This window comes from Drosophila eugracilis, unplaced genomic scaffold (assembly GCF_018153835.1).
Source record: "Drosophila eugracilis isolate 14026-0451.02 unplaced genomic scaffold, ASM1815383v1 contig_440, whole genome shotgun sequence".
Lineage (NCBI taxonomy): Eukaryota > Metazoa > Arthropoda > Insecta > Diptera > Drosophilidae > Drosophila > Drosophila eugracilis.
Genome location: NW_024573306.1, coordinates 2,083,539 through 2,095,229, shown reverse-complemented (window position 1 = coordinate 2,095,229; position 11,691 = coordinate 2,083,539). Strand labels below are relative to the sequence as shown.

At 43.0% G+C, this 11,691-nt stretch overlaps 2 protein-coding genes across 3 annotated transcripts; both read left to right on the top strand.

Annotated features, from left to right (window-relative positions):
* Positions 1–7,296, top strand: LOC108117149 (neprilysin-4). Of its 2 annotated transcripts, XM_041819004.1 has the most exons (5): positions 1–101; positions 3,257–4,848; positions 5,140–6,148; positions 6,245–6,659; positions 7,051–7,295. In XM_041819004.1, exons 2-4 carry the CDS (start codon positions 3,262–3,264, stop codon positions 6,568–6,570), a joined length of 2,922 nt encoding a protein of 973 aa, XP_041674938.1. In that variant the 5' UTR covers positions 1–101; positions 3,257–3,261; the 3' UTR covers positions 6,571–6,659; positions 7,051–7,295. The 2 variants fall into 2 exon arrangements, with proteins under 2 accessions (XP_041674938.1, XP_017084898.2); XM_017229409.2 differs by lacking the exon at positions 1–101 and having other exon boundaries at positions 2,848–4,848; positions 7,051–7,296.
* Positions 7,297–7,392: 96 nt separating this feature from the next.
* Positions 7,393–11,023, top strand: LOC108117150 (glutamate receptor ionotropic, kainate 2). The gene is made up of 14 exons (XM_017229410.2): positions 7,393–7,667; positions 7,742–7,902; positions 7,964–8,186; positions 8,245–8,637; positions 8,696–8,859; positions 8,913–9,143; positions 9,207–9,410; positions 9,467–9,551; positions 9,611–9,887; positions 9,945–10,146; positions 10,207–10,432; positions 10,485–10,597; positions 10,649–10,798; positions 10,853–11,023. The coding sequence occupies exons 1-14, from the start codon at positions 7,559–7,561 to the stop codon at positions 11,021–11,023; spliced, it is 2,709 nt and encodes a 902-aa protein (XP_017084899.2). The 5' UTR covers positions 7,393–7,558.
* The last annotated feature ends 668 nt before the right edge of the window (positions 11,024–11,691 follow it).

The following is an 11,691-nucleotide window of genomic DNA, read 5'->3' as shown; positions in this document are numbered from 1 at the left end:
CAACGCTGCAGTAACGCTCTGGAAATCTCGTACAAGCCAGAAGCCTGGAATCTGAAGTGTTAATTGGTGCATTGTGGTGCAAACGCAACGGGCAATAAAGTGTGAGTGAGAATTACACCTTTCTTTTGGGGCGCCGAATTCCAATTTAGGTTATACGAATTTTCCATGTACAACAGTTCGACATTGCTGCCTGTCGACCGGTTTTCCTAAGAGAGAAAAGATAGAAACACTTTCATGCATCACGATGAGTTGCAATCCAGGTGGAAACTTGTTTTAGGGTAACCTTGAAGTGCGAAAATGCAGAAAGGAACTTCAACTGACTGAAGTTCAGTTGAAAGCTTTTATTTCCCTCGGTTTTGTGGGCATCTAGTTATTCTGTCAATGCACCAGTTTTATTGAACTTAAAAAAGACTCGTTTAAATATGAAGAATACTTTTTCAAGTTTGTAGGTGTTTGCAAAAATACTTCTACTTTGATTTTTTAAGAAATCTTGAAAAAAACACACGATTTTTTAAATTAATGATTATTTTTATAATATTTATATATTAAACCACACATATATATCACGAGTGTGCTTTATAATGAACTTTTTTGAAGTTAAATCGTTATAATGAATGAGTTCAAGCTTGCCGAACATATGATTATCATCTAATGATTAACTTATTTAGTTTAATTAATCTGGTGTCGATAACCCGAGTTCAGTCGTCATTACCCCCGCTGAATCCCGGCCACAAGCAAATGCGATATACTCGATCCGATCCCCTAGTATATTGTATTTACATCAATTGATTGATTCACGATTCGTTCGTTTACCTCTTGCAAACCTGATGCCGCAATCGAATGTGTGTTTGTGTGTTTGTGTATCGTCGCATGTTGGCTCAGTGGGTCATGCGTCGACGGGTTGGTCTTGAACCGCAGATCAAGTGAACACAAAAGCCAATTGAAATTAGAATCCATCGGAGCGTTGGCAAATTGCATAACATTTGCTCTAGGGGCTGCAGGCCATCTCTACCCCCCTTTTCGAAAACACACATATCGTATGTTGCAGTTATTGCACAGTGCATGGACCATATATAGCAGCATATACTGCAGCAGCAGCAGCAGCATGTGGGATTGACAAATGGACGACGAGTAGTCGGTAGTCTAATCTCGGTCATAGTCGCTAATTAAAAGGTTTAAGGCTAAAATTAGCATATGAAGCAATCGCCATTTCCCCCGACAGCATAAATACAGATACATTCGCACTCATCTCACACAGATACACCTGCGTGTTCGGTGTTCATGAGACTGAAATTCATACATGACGTGAACAAAAGCCATCCCTCCCCGGAAAATCTCCCCCTTCAAAATGGGCATATATAGGTATATATGCAAAGTGAGAACGTTTACGGGCGTAGAGAAGGAGGCGGCGAAGCGGTGTTCTAGGCACATTAGATGGCATCGCATGCCACCAATTACCCGCATAATCTTGTAATACTAACCCAAACCAATTGCCCGCGCCCCGTCGCACTTTGAAGGGCCAATTTGGGTTTCGGTTACGCCTCGCAGAGCTTTAATTCCCTTTAAATAGTGGCAGTGTGATGGGGATTACAGCCCAATCTCTCCTTCCCGAAAAACACGTGTGACTGGAGTAGTTAGTGGCGCCCAATGACGCCATCTCCATTACACTTGAATGGTCAGGCTTAACGGTTGAGTTATGAGATCTGCTGACAGCCCTTAAAGGGCGATTTCAACGGGAATGCATCTTCTATATCTGTATCTGCAGAGTATCAGGGCATTCCTTGCCATACCAAAAGCTTAGTTCCGATCCAGTGGGTCCACTCGAGTATGTAACCCGTGGCCAGCAGTCCGTCGCCGGTCTGTGCAATTGTTTTGTGAAATTAAATTAAATTGATTGAATTTAGACGCTCTTTGGGCAGAGGTCAATGTGGCGGTGCTTGGGTGGCTGCTGTGCACACGAAAAAAACAATATAACTAATTTAATAAAGCCGCTTAGTTGAAAGTTAAATTGCTATTTTCCATATCAATAACTTAAGTTGCTCTTTTATTTCAATTTTTACTTTGCCAAAAAAAAAATTATTTCTGGAATATTTTTATCGCTTTAACTAAATTTAATGGCATTTAAAGGCTATTTTATCTTTTTTGTGCAATCTTAAGAAAGTAATATTATTAAATAATATTTAATATATATTGCGATTAGAAAATTATTACTAAATTAAAATGAAGACTATAAGCATCCTATCTTTTGTTTTTTCGTATAAATTGATTTCTATAATCAAACGTAAGATTAAAATTTATGTGAGTTACAGATAAGAAAATCAAAATAAATAATTTATAACATTTCAGAGATAAGAATTTATTAGTCATTCATAAGATTTTTAATATATACAAGTATATTCCATACATACTTTATAACCAATCAGTTTCGTGTTATTAGTTTGTTTTTTCCGTGTACCTATTGCTAGAGAGGCGCGTTTGTTATTGTTTGTTATTGCTAGTCCAGTGATAATGACACAAATTTCTGAACGATCTGCTTTGTTGCCGTTCCTGTTGATTAACAGAGATATAAAGGCGAATTAATGAATCTATTGAGGTTAATGGGTCAAATCAGTGCAGGTATTAGTTGGGAAATATGAAATGCTTAATGTCCTAAGTCGAAAAAGTTTAAGATCAGCCTAAGTAGTACCACCCCTGACCCCTAGAGCTGAAGATCCATTGATTGCATGTTGCTAGTTGCTGCTGCGCCGACTGATGTTGCTGCTGTGCCGCCGCTGATATCGCTTGTTGCTATTTGCCGCTGCCGCCGCTCAATTGGTTGTCGCGCGCCGTGATTGCGCATCCCCATGCGGCGCTTTTAGTTGGAAATGCGAGCGCGACTCGGCCGCAGTCTCCGTTCTCCAGCCTCCGATCTTCAACCTTCGGTCTCCGGTCTCTGGTTCGCCGTTCTCCGGCTCTCCATTCTCGGTTTAAGTTACGTCCCGTTCGGTTCGCCAAACTGCGTTGCGCGAAAAATTGCGTTTAATTAAAGTATAAAGGCCAGCGAGCTCCTCAATTACGGCTGCTCGTGGGATGAGTCGCCATAGCCAGCTGAAGCTAGCGATGCCCTCGGTGCACGAGGCTCCGTCTAAGGTTCCTGGCTCGCCTTCGTCCTCCAAATCCAGGAGCGTTAAACTGGGTCTTGGTGTTAATCAGAGGACAGGTCGGGTACAATGGTGTCCGGGCCTGACATGCTGCAAATTGCTTCTACTTCTTCCAGTGGTTATGCTGCCACTGACCCTGGTGCTCATCCTGATCATGCGGCTGGACGGGATGCTGGCTGCGCTGAAACTGAACGAGCAAAGGATGCGAGAACACCAAGAAGGGGTTCCTGCTTATATGGATGATTATGAAGCCCTTCTGCCGGAGGGCAGCACCTATAATGAACTGATCAACGAGGAGTTCCTCCTGCCGGCGAGCAAGAGGGCCCAACTGCAACTCCAGGCCGCAGAAAGGGCGCGTCGCTGTCAGCCATATCGATACGGAAATGGAGAGTCATTGGAGCTGGAGGAGCGCAACACCCTGATGAAAGATTCCCGTACGTCCTTCCTTCCCCTGGGCATTCCACGCGAGTGCTTCGGCAGCGGTATTGACCTGGACATCAAACCGCTGGACGAAGAAGTCTACCAGCGACAAAAGAAGCGCTACGAGGATATTGCTCCCTACTGGCTAGAGAGGAGTAGGACACGGGAGCGGCGTGAGGCTGAACGACATGCAGAAGAGACGAATTCCGAGATCAGTGAAGCCACCGCTGCCCTGCAGAGCTTTTGGAACGAAGAGGGCACACGGGATGGCATTCGAATGACCCAAGCCAAGACCATGAAGCGCTACATGGACAACAAAGTGGATCCCTGCGTGGATTTCTACAAGTACGCCTGCGGTAACTGGGAACGATTGCACCCGATACCCAAGGATAAAGCCGGCTTCGACACCTTCGAAATGCTGCGCGAGAGTTTGGACTTGGTGCTGAGAAATCTCTTGGAGAAGACTACACCTCGCCATCCCGCTGGTGAATTACGAAAGAGTCCGGTGCGGAATACTCTTTTCAAACTAAATGAACAAGGCGAAGGTGAAGGAGAAGCTGACCAGGCGGCGGAACTTACGGCGGAACGTCTCCGACGGCACATCGTCAGCAAGAGGCAGTTGCTCAATCGTGTCCTGGTGCGCTACAAAAGGTACACAAATGGAACTAAAAGGAAACGCCTCATCGAAGCACCACGTGAGAAGACCAAAGAGGAAGAAGCTGCTCTACCAGCCGTTCTGCCAAAAGATAAGTCCAAGGACAAAGCGGATATCGAAGAGCATCTGCATGCCCATACAGATTTTCTGAAGAACGAAAATAACGCCCAACTGAAGGCCAAGAACCTGTACCGCTCCTGTGTAAATAGTGCAGTTCTAGCTAAGCGGGGATTGGAACCTCTGCACACGCTCATCCGGGAACTGGGCGGCTGGCCTGTCTTGGAGCCACAATGGAGTGATTCCCACTTCAACTGGCAGGTGCTGGCTGCCACTTTAAGGCGCTATAACAATGACATCCTAATCGTTCAGTGGGTGGGCGCCGACATTAAGAACTCCGAGGAAAACATTGTACAATTTGATCAGACGGGTCTTGGACTGCCCACCAGGGAGTACTTCCTTCAGCCAAGTAACGCCAAATATCTGCAGGCCTACCAGCGCTACATGTCCGAAGTGATGCACAAGATGGGCGCCTCCAGGGCGGACGCCCAACGGGTGGCCAGCGAGCTGGTGGCATTTGAGACTCTACTGGCGGGGATTACGGCGCCAGCAGAGCAGCGACTCAACGTGACCAAGGTGAGTGGGATCCGAAGCCATTTCTCTTATGATTACAAATAGATTATTTGTTAGTATCACCAAACGGTTTAGATATTTGTAGACCAAACTGTAATCAATCTTACTAAATGCTTTATCTAGACTCAGAAAACTCTCAGAAACCCAAAATTTTATCAATAGTATTATTATTTTATAATTTTTGCAATTTCGGGTTTTCCCTGTTAATATGTTAATTAATGCTTTCAATAGGGATCAATACATAAAGTTTAGAAATAGATTGAATTATATTTTAAATTATCTATCCCCACATAGCTCTACAAACGCATGACTCTGGAACAGCTGCAGGCGGTGGTGCCAGAGATCAAGTGGCGTGCTTATCTCCAGAGCCTGCAGGAGCGCGAGGTCCTGGGCTCCGAGGAGGTGGTTATATACGCGGTGGAATACATGAGCAAGCTGGTGACTCTTTTAGATGAGACCGATCCCCGAACGGTGGCCAATTACATGATGTGGCGTTTTGTGCGACATCGGATTAACAATGTAGACGATCGATTCGATGACATTAAACAGCACTTTTATCATGCACTTTTTGGCCGGGAAGAGAGTCCCCAGCGGTGGAAGGTGTGCATTGCCCAAGTAAACACCAATATGGGCATGGCCGTGGGCTCCATGTTTGTCACCCGATACTTCGACAACAATAGCAAGCGGGACACCTTGAGCATGACCCACGATCTGCAGCAAGCCTTCCGAGATATCCTGAAAACCACTGATTGGCTGGACGACACCACCAAGCAATTGGCAGAGGAGAAGGTCAACGCTATGTCCCTTAAGATCGGCTACCCAGACTTTATTCTCAATCCCGGTGAGCTGAATAGCAAATACGCGGGCATTGAAATTCATCCGGACAAGTACTTCGAGAACACACTGAACGTACTCCTACACACGGCCAAAACGGAGCAGGCCAAGTTGCACGAGAGGGTCAACAAGACCAACTGGCAAACAGCTCCTGCCATCGTTAATGCCTATTATAGTCGCAACAAGAACCAGATCATGTTCCCAGCCGGTATCCTGCAGCCGCCCTTCTACCACCGCCACTTTCCCAAATCGCTGAACTTTGGCGGCATTGGTGTTGTCATAGGCCATGAACTGACCCACGGTTTCGATGACAAGGGAAGGCTCTTCGATCGGAATGGCAACATTCACAAGTGGTGGACTGACTCCTCTATCCGAGGATTCGATGAGAGAGCCCGCTGCATTATCGCCCAGTACAGCAACTACACTGTGGAGGAGGTGGGCATTGTCCTGAATGGAGAGAGTACGCAGGGTAAGTCTATTGGTGTTGATCGTGCCAGGAAATATTTAGGATTATTTTAGCATTGATTCTGTGTTATTTATTAAATATTTTATTTATTGATTTCAGGTGAGAATATAGCGGACAATGGAGGATTGCGCCAGGCCTTCCACGCCTACCAGCGCTGGCTGGAGGAGCATCCCAACGAAGTCCAAGACGAGATCCTACCTGGTCTTAATATGACAGGGCCGCAGCTGTTCTTCCTCAATTTCGGCCAGGTGTGGTGCGGAGCGATGCGACCGGAAGCCATACGGAATAAGCTAAACACAGCCATTCATAGTCCAGGTCGCTTCCGGGTGATTGGAACGCTATCGAACTCTTTTGACTTTGCGCGAGAGTTCAATTGTCCCCTGGGATCCCCCATGAATCCCCACAAGAAGTGCAGCGTTTGGTAGTTCCCGAGACTACTTCTATAGCCTAAGAGTATTAAACATGTCGTATGCCACGCAGTCCTAGAAACCAAAGACCGAAGGCAGGCCAGTTGGTGAGTTCACAGATGATTGCCATCCGAGTAGAACCTCCCTGTCGAGGCTCTAATTGCTCCACTTTAGGCGCCTCTTAATGGTGAAAGTGGTGGTGTCTGCTGCAGATTCCTTGTAGCTCGTTACCCATTCCCCGCCTAACTGTTGTGCCAACAGCGACATCGCACTTCAATTGGGGCGCACTCACTTAATTAATGGTGATTTATGCCCAGCAGTTGGCTCTGTTTCTTGCCCGGGGAAGCAACTTCTCCAATTGTCTTTCCAATAAAACTGCAATTGATGCGTGCCACTTGGAATTTCAGTCGCGGTTGGAGTAGTTCTATTTATTATACATTTAGCTTATCTGTACAAAAACATTATTTCATTCTGTTAAGATTTCCATCTTTATTTCAGAGTTCAATTTACGGAAAAATCAAGCTGGATATTCCCAAAGATATGCCGCGGATCGAAGTGGATTTATTGACTACCATCACAACAAAGATAATGTGCCAAAAATTAACTTTCAAATCTCTATATATTTTTTAGCCTTTAACTATTTATATTTTTAACGTGCAATAGTTTAGTTTACGATGCAATTTATGTTTGTGATAATTTTAATTAAATGTACGAGTATATTATTAAACAAGATGACTTTTAATGTTAGGATGATTGCTCAACACTGGCAGCTTTCAAGTTCAAAAAACACAATTTTGGAAAACTTTTGAGTGGAATTTTTAAAGAAATTATGAGTGGCCATTCAGTTAGAAACGTGCTCTCGTCGACTAAAGAACTTCAAAGACATCGCGCCAGTGGGTGATCCAAAAATATACATATCAATTTATATATACACATTGTTGGAAAAACATAAAACGAGCGGAGGGAAATGAAAAATTCTAAATCGAAACTTCAATAATTGAATGCAATGCAGATCTGTTGGATACTGGTCATTTTTCTTGGCCTCAATAAGGTGCACGGACAATTTTATGGGGGCAGTAATTACGGTTCATCCAGTGGCCAATCCATTACCCTTGGTGAGTGAAAGACTCCGAAGAGCTTAAGCAGTTTACTCTCCCGAATTTCCTTTTGACTCAAACTATGCACACAGGTCTTATCACAGACGACGCCACCGATAGAATCCGACAGACCTTCGAGCACGCCATATCGGTGGTAAACAATGAGCTGAGTGTTCCTTTGGCCGGGGAAACAGAGCAGGTTGCCTATGGAAATTCCGTTCAGGCCTTTGCCCAACTGTGCAGGCTGATGCAGGTGAGCCATCTGCAATTTCTTGCCAAATTCAAAAAACGACCTGATTAACATTCTTTTCTAGGGTGGAGTGGGTGCCGTTTTTGGGCCGGCTGCCAAGCACACGGCCTCTCATCTGCTAAATGCCTGCGACTCCAAGGACATACCATTTATATACCCGCATCTCTCTTGGAGTGCCCATCCGGATGGATTCAACCTATACCCGAGCCCTGAAGATATAGCCCACGTTCTCTACGACATCGTCAATCTGTTTGATTGGTCTCGCTTCATATTCTGTTATGAATCCGGTTTGTGATGCTTTGAAAGTACTATGACTCTTAACTTATTCCTGGTTTTATATTTAAGCTGAGTACCTGAAGATTTTGGATCACTTAATGGCCATGTATGGAGTCAAGGGACCTGTCATTAAAGTGATGCGCTACGATCTGAATCTGAATGGTAATTACAAATCTGTCCTAAGACGCATCAGAAAATCGGAGGATAGTCGCATAGTAGTCGTGGGTTCAACAGAGGGCGTGGCCGAGCTCCTTCGTCAGGCCCAACAGGTGGGCATCATGAACGAGGATTATACCTACGTAATAGGGAACTTAGACTTGCATACATTCGAGCTGGAGGAGTACAAGTACAGTGAAGCAAACATTACGGGCATACGAATGTTTTCACCCGATCAGGAGGAAGTACGAGATCTGGTTGAAAAGTTGCACCAGGAACTTGGAGAAAGCGAACCGGAAAATACTGGTAAGAAAATATATTCAAAGTTCTAGCTTTATAAGTAATGTGTGTTCCTTTTTTAAAGGTTCCACTTTTATTACGATGTCCATGGCTCTCACCTATGATGCAGTACGAGTGATTGCAGAGACAACGAAGCACCTGCCCTATCAGCCCCAGGTGCTCAACTGTTCCGAGCGACATGACAACGTTCAACCTGATGGTTCAACTTTTAGAAACTACATGAGATCGGTTTGTACTCTTTAATAATCAATAATAAAAATAAACCTAATAACTTTAAACAGATGGATATCAAAGAAAAAACCATCACAGGTCGCATATATTTCGAGGGAAATGCACGAAAGGGTTTTAAATTCGATGTCATCGAGTTGCAAACTAGTGGATTGGTCAAGGTTGGCACTTGGGAGGATGGCAAGGACTTTGAGTTCCAACGACCACCTCAAATTATAAACTTTAATGATATTGATGACGGTTCTCTGGTCAACAAAACCTTCAGGGTTCTAATATCTGTTGCGGTAAACTATCATTAACATATGTGTAGATTTCCAATTGTTTTAATGTTACCCATGAAATTACAGACCAAGCCTTATGCCAGTCTCGTCGAGAGTATTGACACACTAATTGGCAACAATCAATACCAGGGTTATGGTGTGGATCTAATCAAAGAGTTGGCTGATAAACTTGGCTTTAACTTTACCTTCCATGATGGTGGCAATGACTATGGTTCCTTTAATAAGACAACTAACTCCACGACAGGAATGCTTAAGGAAATCGTTGAAGGAGTGAGTGTGGTAGCAAATTTAATAATCTTATAATATTTATTTATATTTTTTAAAAGAGAGCCGATTTGGCCATCACTGATCTTACCATAACATCGGAGAGAGAAGAAGTCATCGATTTCTCTATACCATTTATGAATTTGGGTAAGATATCCTTAAAAAAACAAATAATCATTTTCTAATAATTTGTTTGGATTTACCAGGCATAGCAATTTTATATGTTAAACCCCAAAAGGCTCCTCCCGCTCTATTCTCCTTTATGGACCCATTTTCCTCCGAAGTATGGCTTTACTTGGGCATAGCCTATGTGGGAGTATCGCTCTGTTTCTTTATAATAGGACGACTTTCGCCCATTGAGTGGGATAACCCTTATCCCTGTATTGAAGAACCAGAAGAACTAGAAAATCAGTTCACCATCAACAATTCCCTATGGTTTACTACGGGAGCTTTATTGCAACAAGGCTCTGAAATTGCTCCCAAGTAAAAAATCTATATATTGTCTTAGAATTTGATTACAAAATATTTTCTTATATTTAGAGCTCTCAGCACACGCACCATATCTGCCATTTGGTGGTTCTTTACTTTGATTATGGTATCTTCCTACACGGCCAACTTGGCTGCCTTCTTGACCATAGAGAATCCCACTAGTCCTATTAACAGCGTTAAAGACTTGGCCGATAATAAAGATGATGTCCAGTATGGTGCCAAGCGAACAGGATCCACCCGGAATTTTTTTCTTGTAAGTTTTTGGGGCTTATGTTATAACCTGAGGTGGTATATAATTCTATAAAATCCAAAGACATCGGAGGATCCAGTCTATGTGAAAATGAACGAATACATGTTAGCTCACCCTGAAATGCTGATGGAAAACAATCAGGATGGCGTGGACAGGGTGAAAGCAGGCACAAAGTATGCATTCCTCATGGAATCCACCTCCATTGAATTTAATACGGTTAGGGAGTGCAATCTGACCAAAGTGGGTGACCCACTGGATGAGAAGGGTTACGGCATAGCTATGGTGAAAAGTGGGTAGAAACATTGTAACATTAAGCTAGGGTATTAACAAACCTCTAACAGATTGGCCCTATCGCGATAAGTTCAACAATGCTCTGTTGGAACTGCAGGAGCAGGGCGTCTTGGCCAGGTTGAAAAACAAATGGTGGAACGAAGTTGGTGCCGGCGTTTGTAGTGTAAGTTGTTGGTAACTGAAAAATTATCCAACAATAACAATGCTGTTCCAGGCAAAAAGCGACAGTGACGGTCCTTCTGAGTTGGGCGTGGATAATCTAAGTGGTATTTACGCTGTCCTTGCCATTGGATCCTGCATTTCCATGATTGTCGCCATCCTTTGTTGGTGTTACTTTGTTTTTAAGAAAGCAAAACTCTATGCGGTATGAAACCATATTAACTTACTCATTATTACTTTTAAAAAATTAAATTCCTAGGTTCCCTTTGGCGATGCATTGGCTGAAGAATTCAAAATTGTCATTCATTTCTCGGAAAATGAAAGAGCCCTAAAAAGCGCCCAGTCTATATACTCACGTAGTCGGAATTCATCTCAGTCTATAGAGTCCCTCAAAACGGATTCAGAGGAGAGCGTGCCGGTTGAGGATTAATATTGAGATATTTTTGATTAATACTCTCTCCAAAGTTTCAAAAAAGCTTTTAAAATATTTCACTCAAAATGTTTTCCAAATTGACATTTTGGAGGCAAACGTCAGTTGTGGCTTTTTACTCGAAGTATTCGGTTGGGAACGCACATGTTTTTTTATCTCTGAAACTATATTTATATATATATATATATAGATATATATGTTTTAAATAAAAACCATATAAAATGTTTACCAATCATTTTATAATTTCGTGCATTATTATTTGCATAAAAATTACAGTTAACAACGCTCAGTATGAAAACTTTGGCGGGTACGACAATTTCCAAAGTATGGGAAGTGTCCCAATTGGTAAGTATAATATTTTTCGAGAAGAACCAAAAAAAAAAATCTCAAATGGAAAATGTGTGTCGCCTGAGCATTTTTGTATTTTATGTTTTTTTTGTCGTGCACTTCCAAACAAACTGTTTTCAACGCGCGATTTATTTTTAATTTCTCATAAAGAGAACAAGCTGTTCGTTCCATCAACGCAAAAAGCTCATAAAAACGGTTTTAGTATTTGTTTGTTTGTTTGGGTTTTCCAACTGAATGGGATGATTAGGTCAAGTTGTTGTTTATAAACAAACCGGCAAGAGAGAAATGGCCCAAAGTGGATGTGAGAGAATTTCTCGATT

Coding starts and splice junctions, on each gene's coding strand:
- LOC108117149 (XM_017229409.2), top strand. CDS start 3,070: ATGAGTCGCCATAGCCAGCTGAAGCTAGCGATGCCCTCGGTGCACGAG. Junction 4,849..5,139: donor AGCGACTCAACGTGACCAAG/GTGAGTGGGATC, acceptor ATCCCCACATAG/CTCTACAAACGCATGACTCT. Junction 6,149..6,244: donor GAATGGAGAGAGTACGCAGG/GTAAGTCTATTG, acceptor TATTGATTTCAG/GTGAGAATATAGCGGACAAT.
- LOC108117150 (XM_017229410.2), top strand. CDS start 7,559: ATGCAGATCTGTTGGATACTGGTCATTTTTCTTGGCCTCAATAAGGTG. Junction 7,668..7,741: donor TGGCCAATCCATTACCCTTG/GTGAGTGAAAGA, acceptor CTATGCACACAG/GTCTTATCACAGACGACGCC. Junction 8,638..8,695: donor AAGCGAACCGGAAAATACTG/GTAAGAAAATAT, acceptor CCTTTTTTAAAG/GTTCCACTTTTATTACGATG.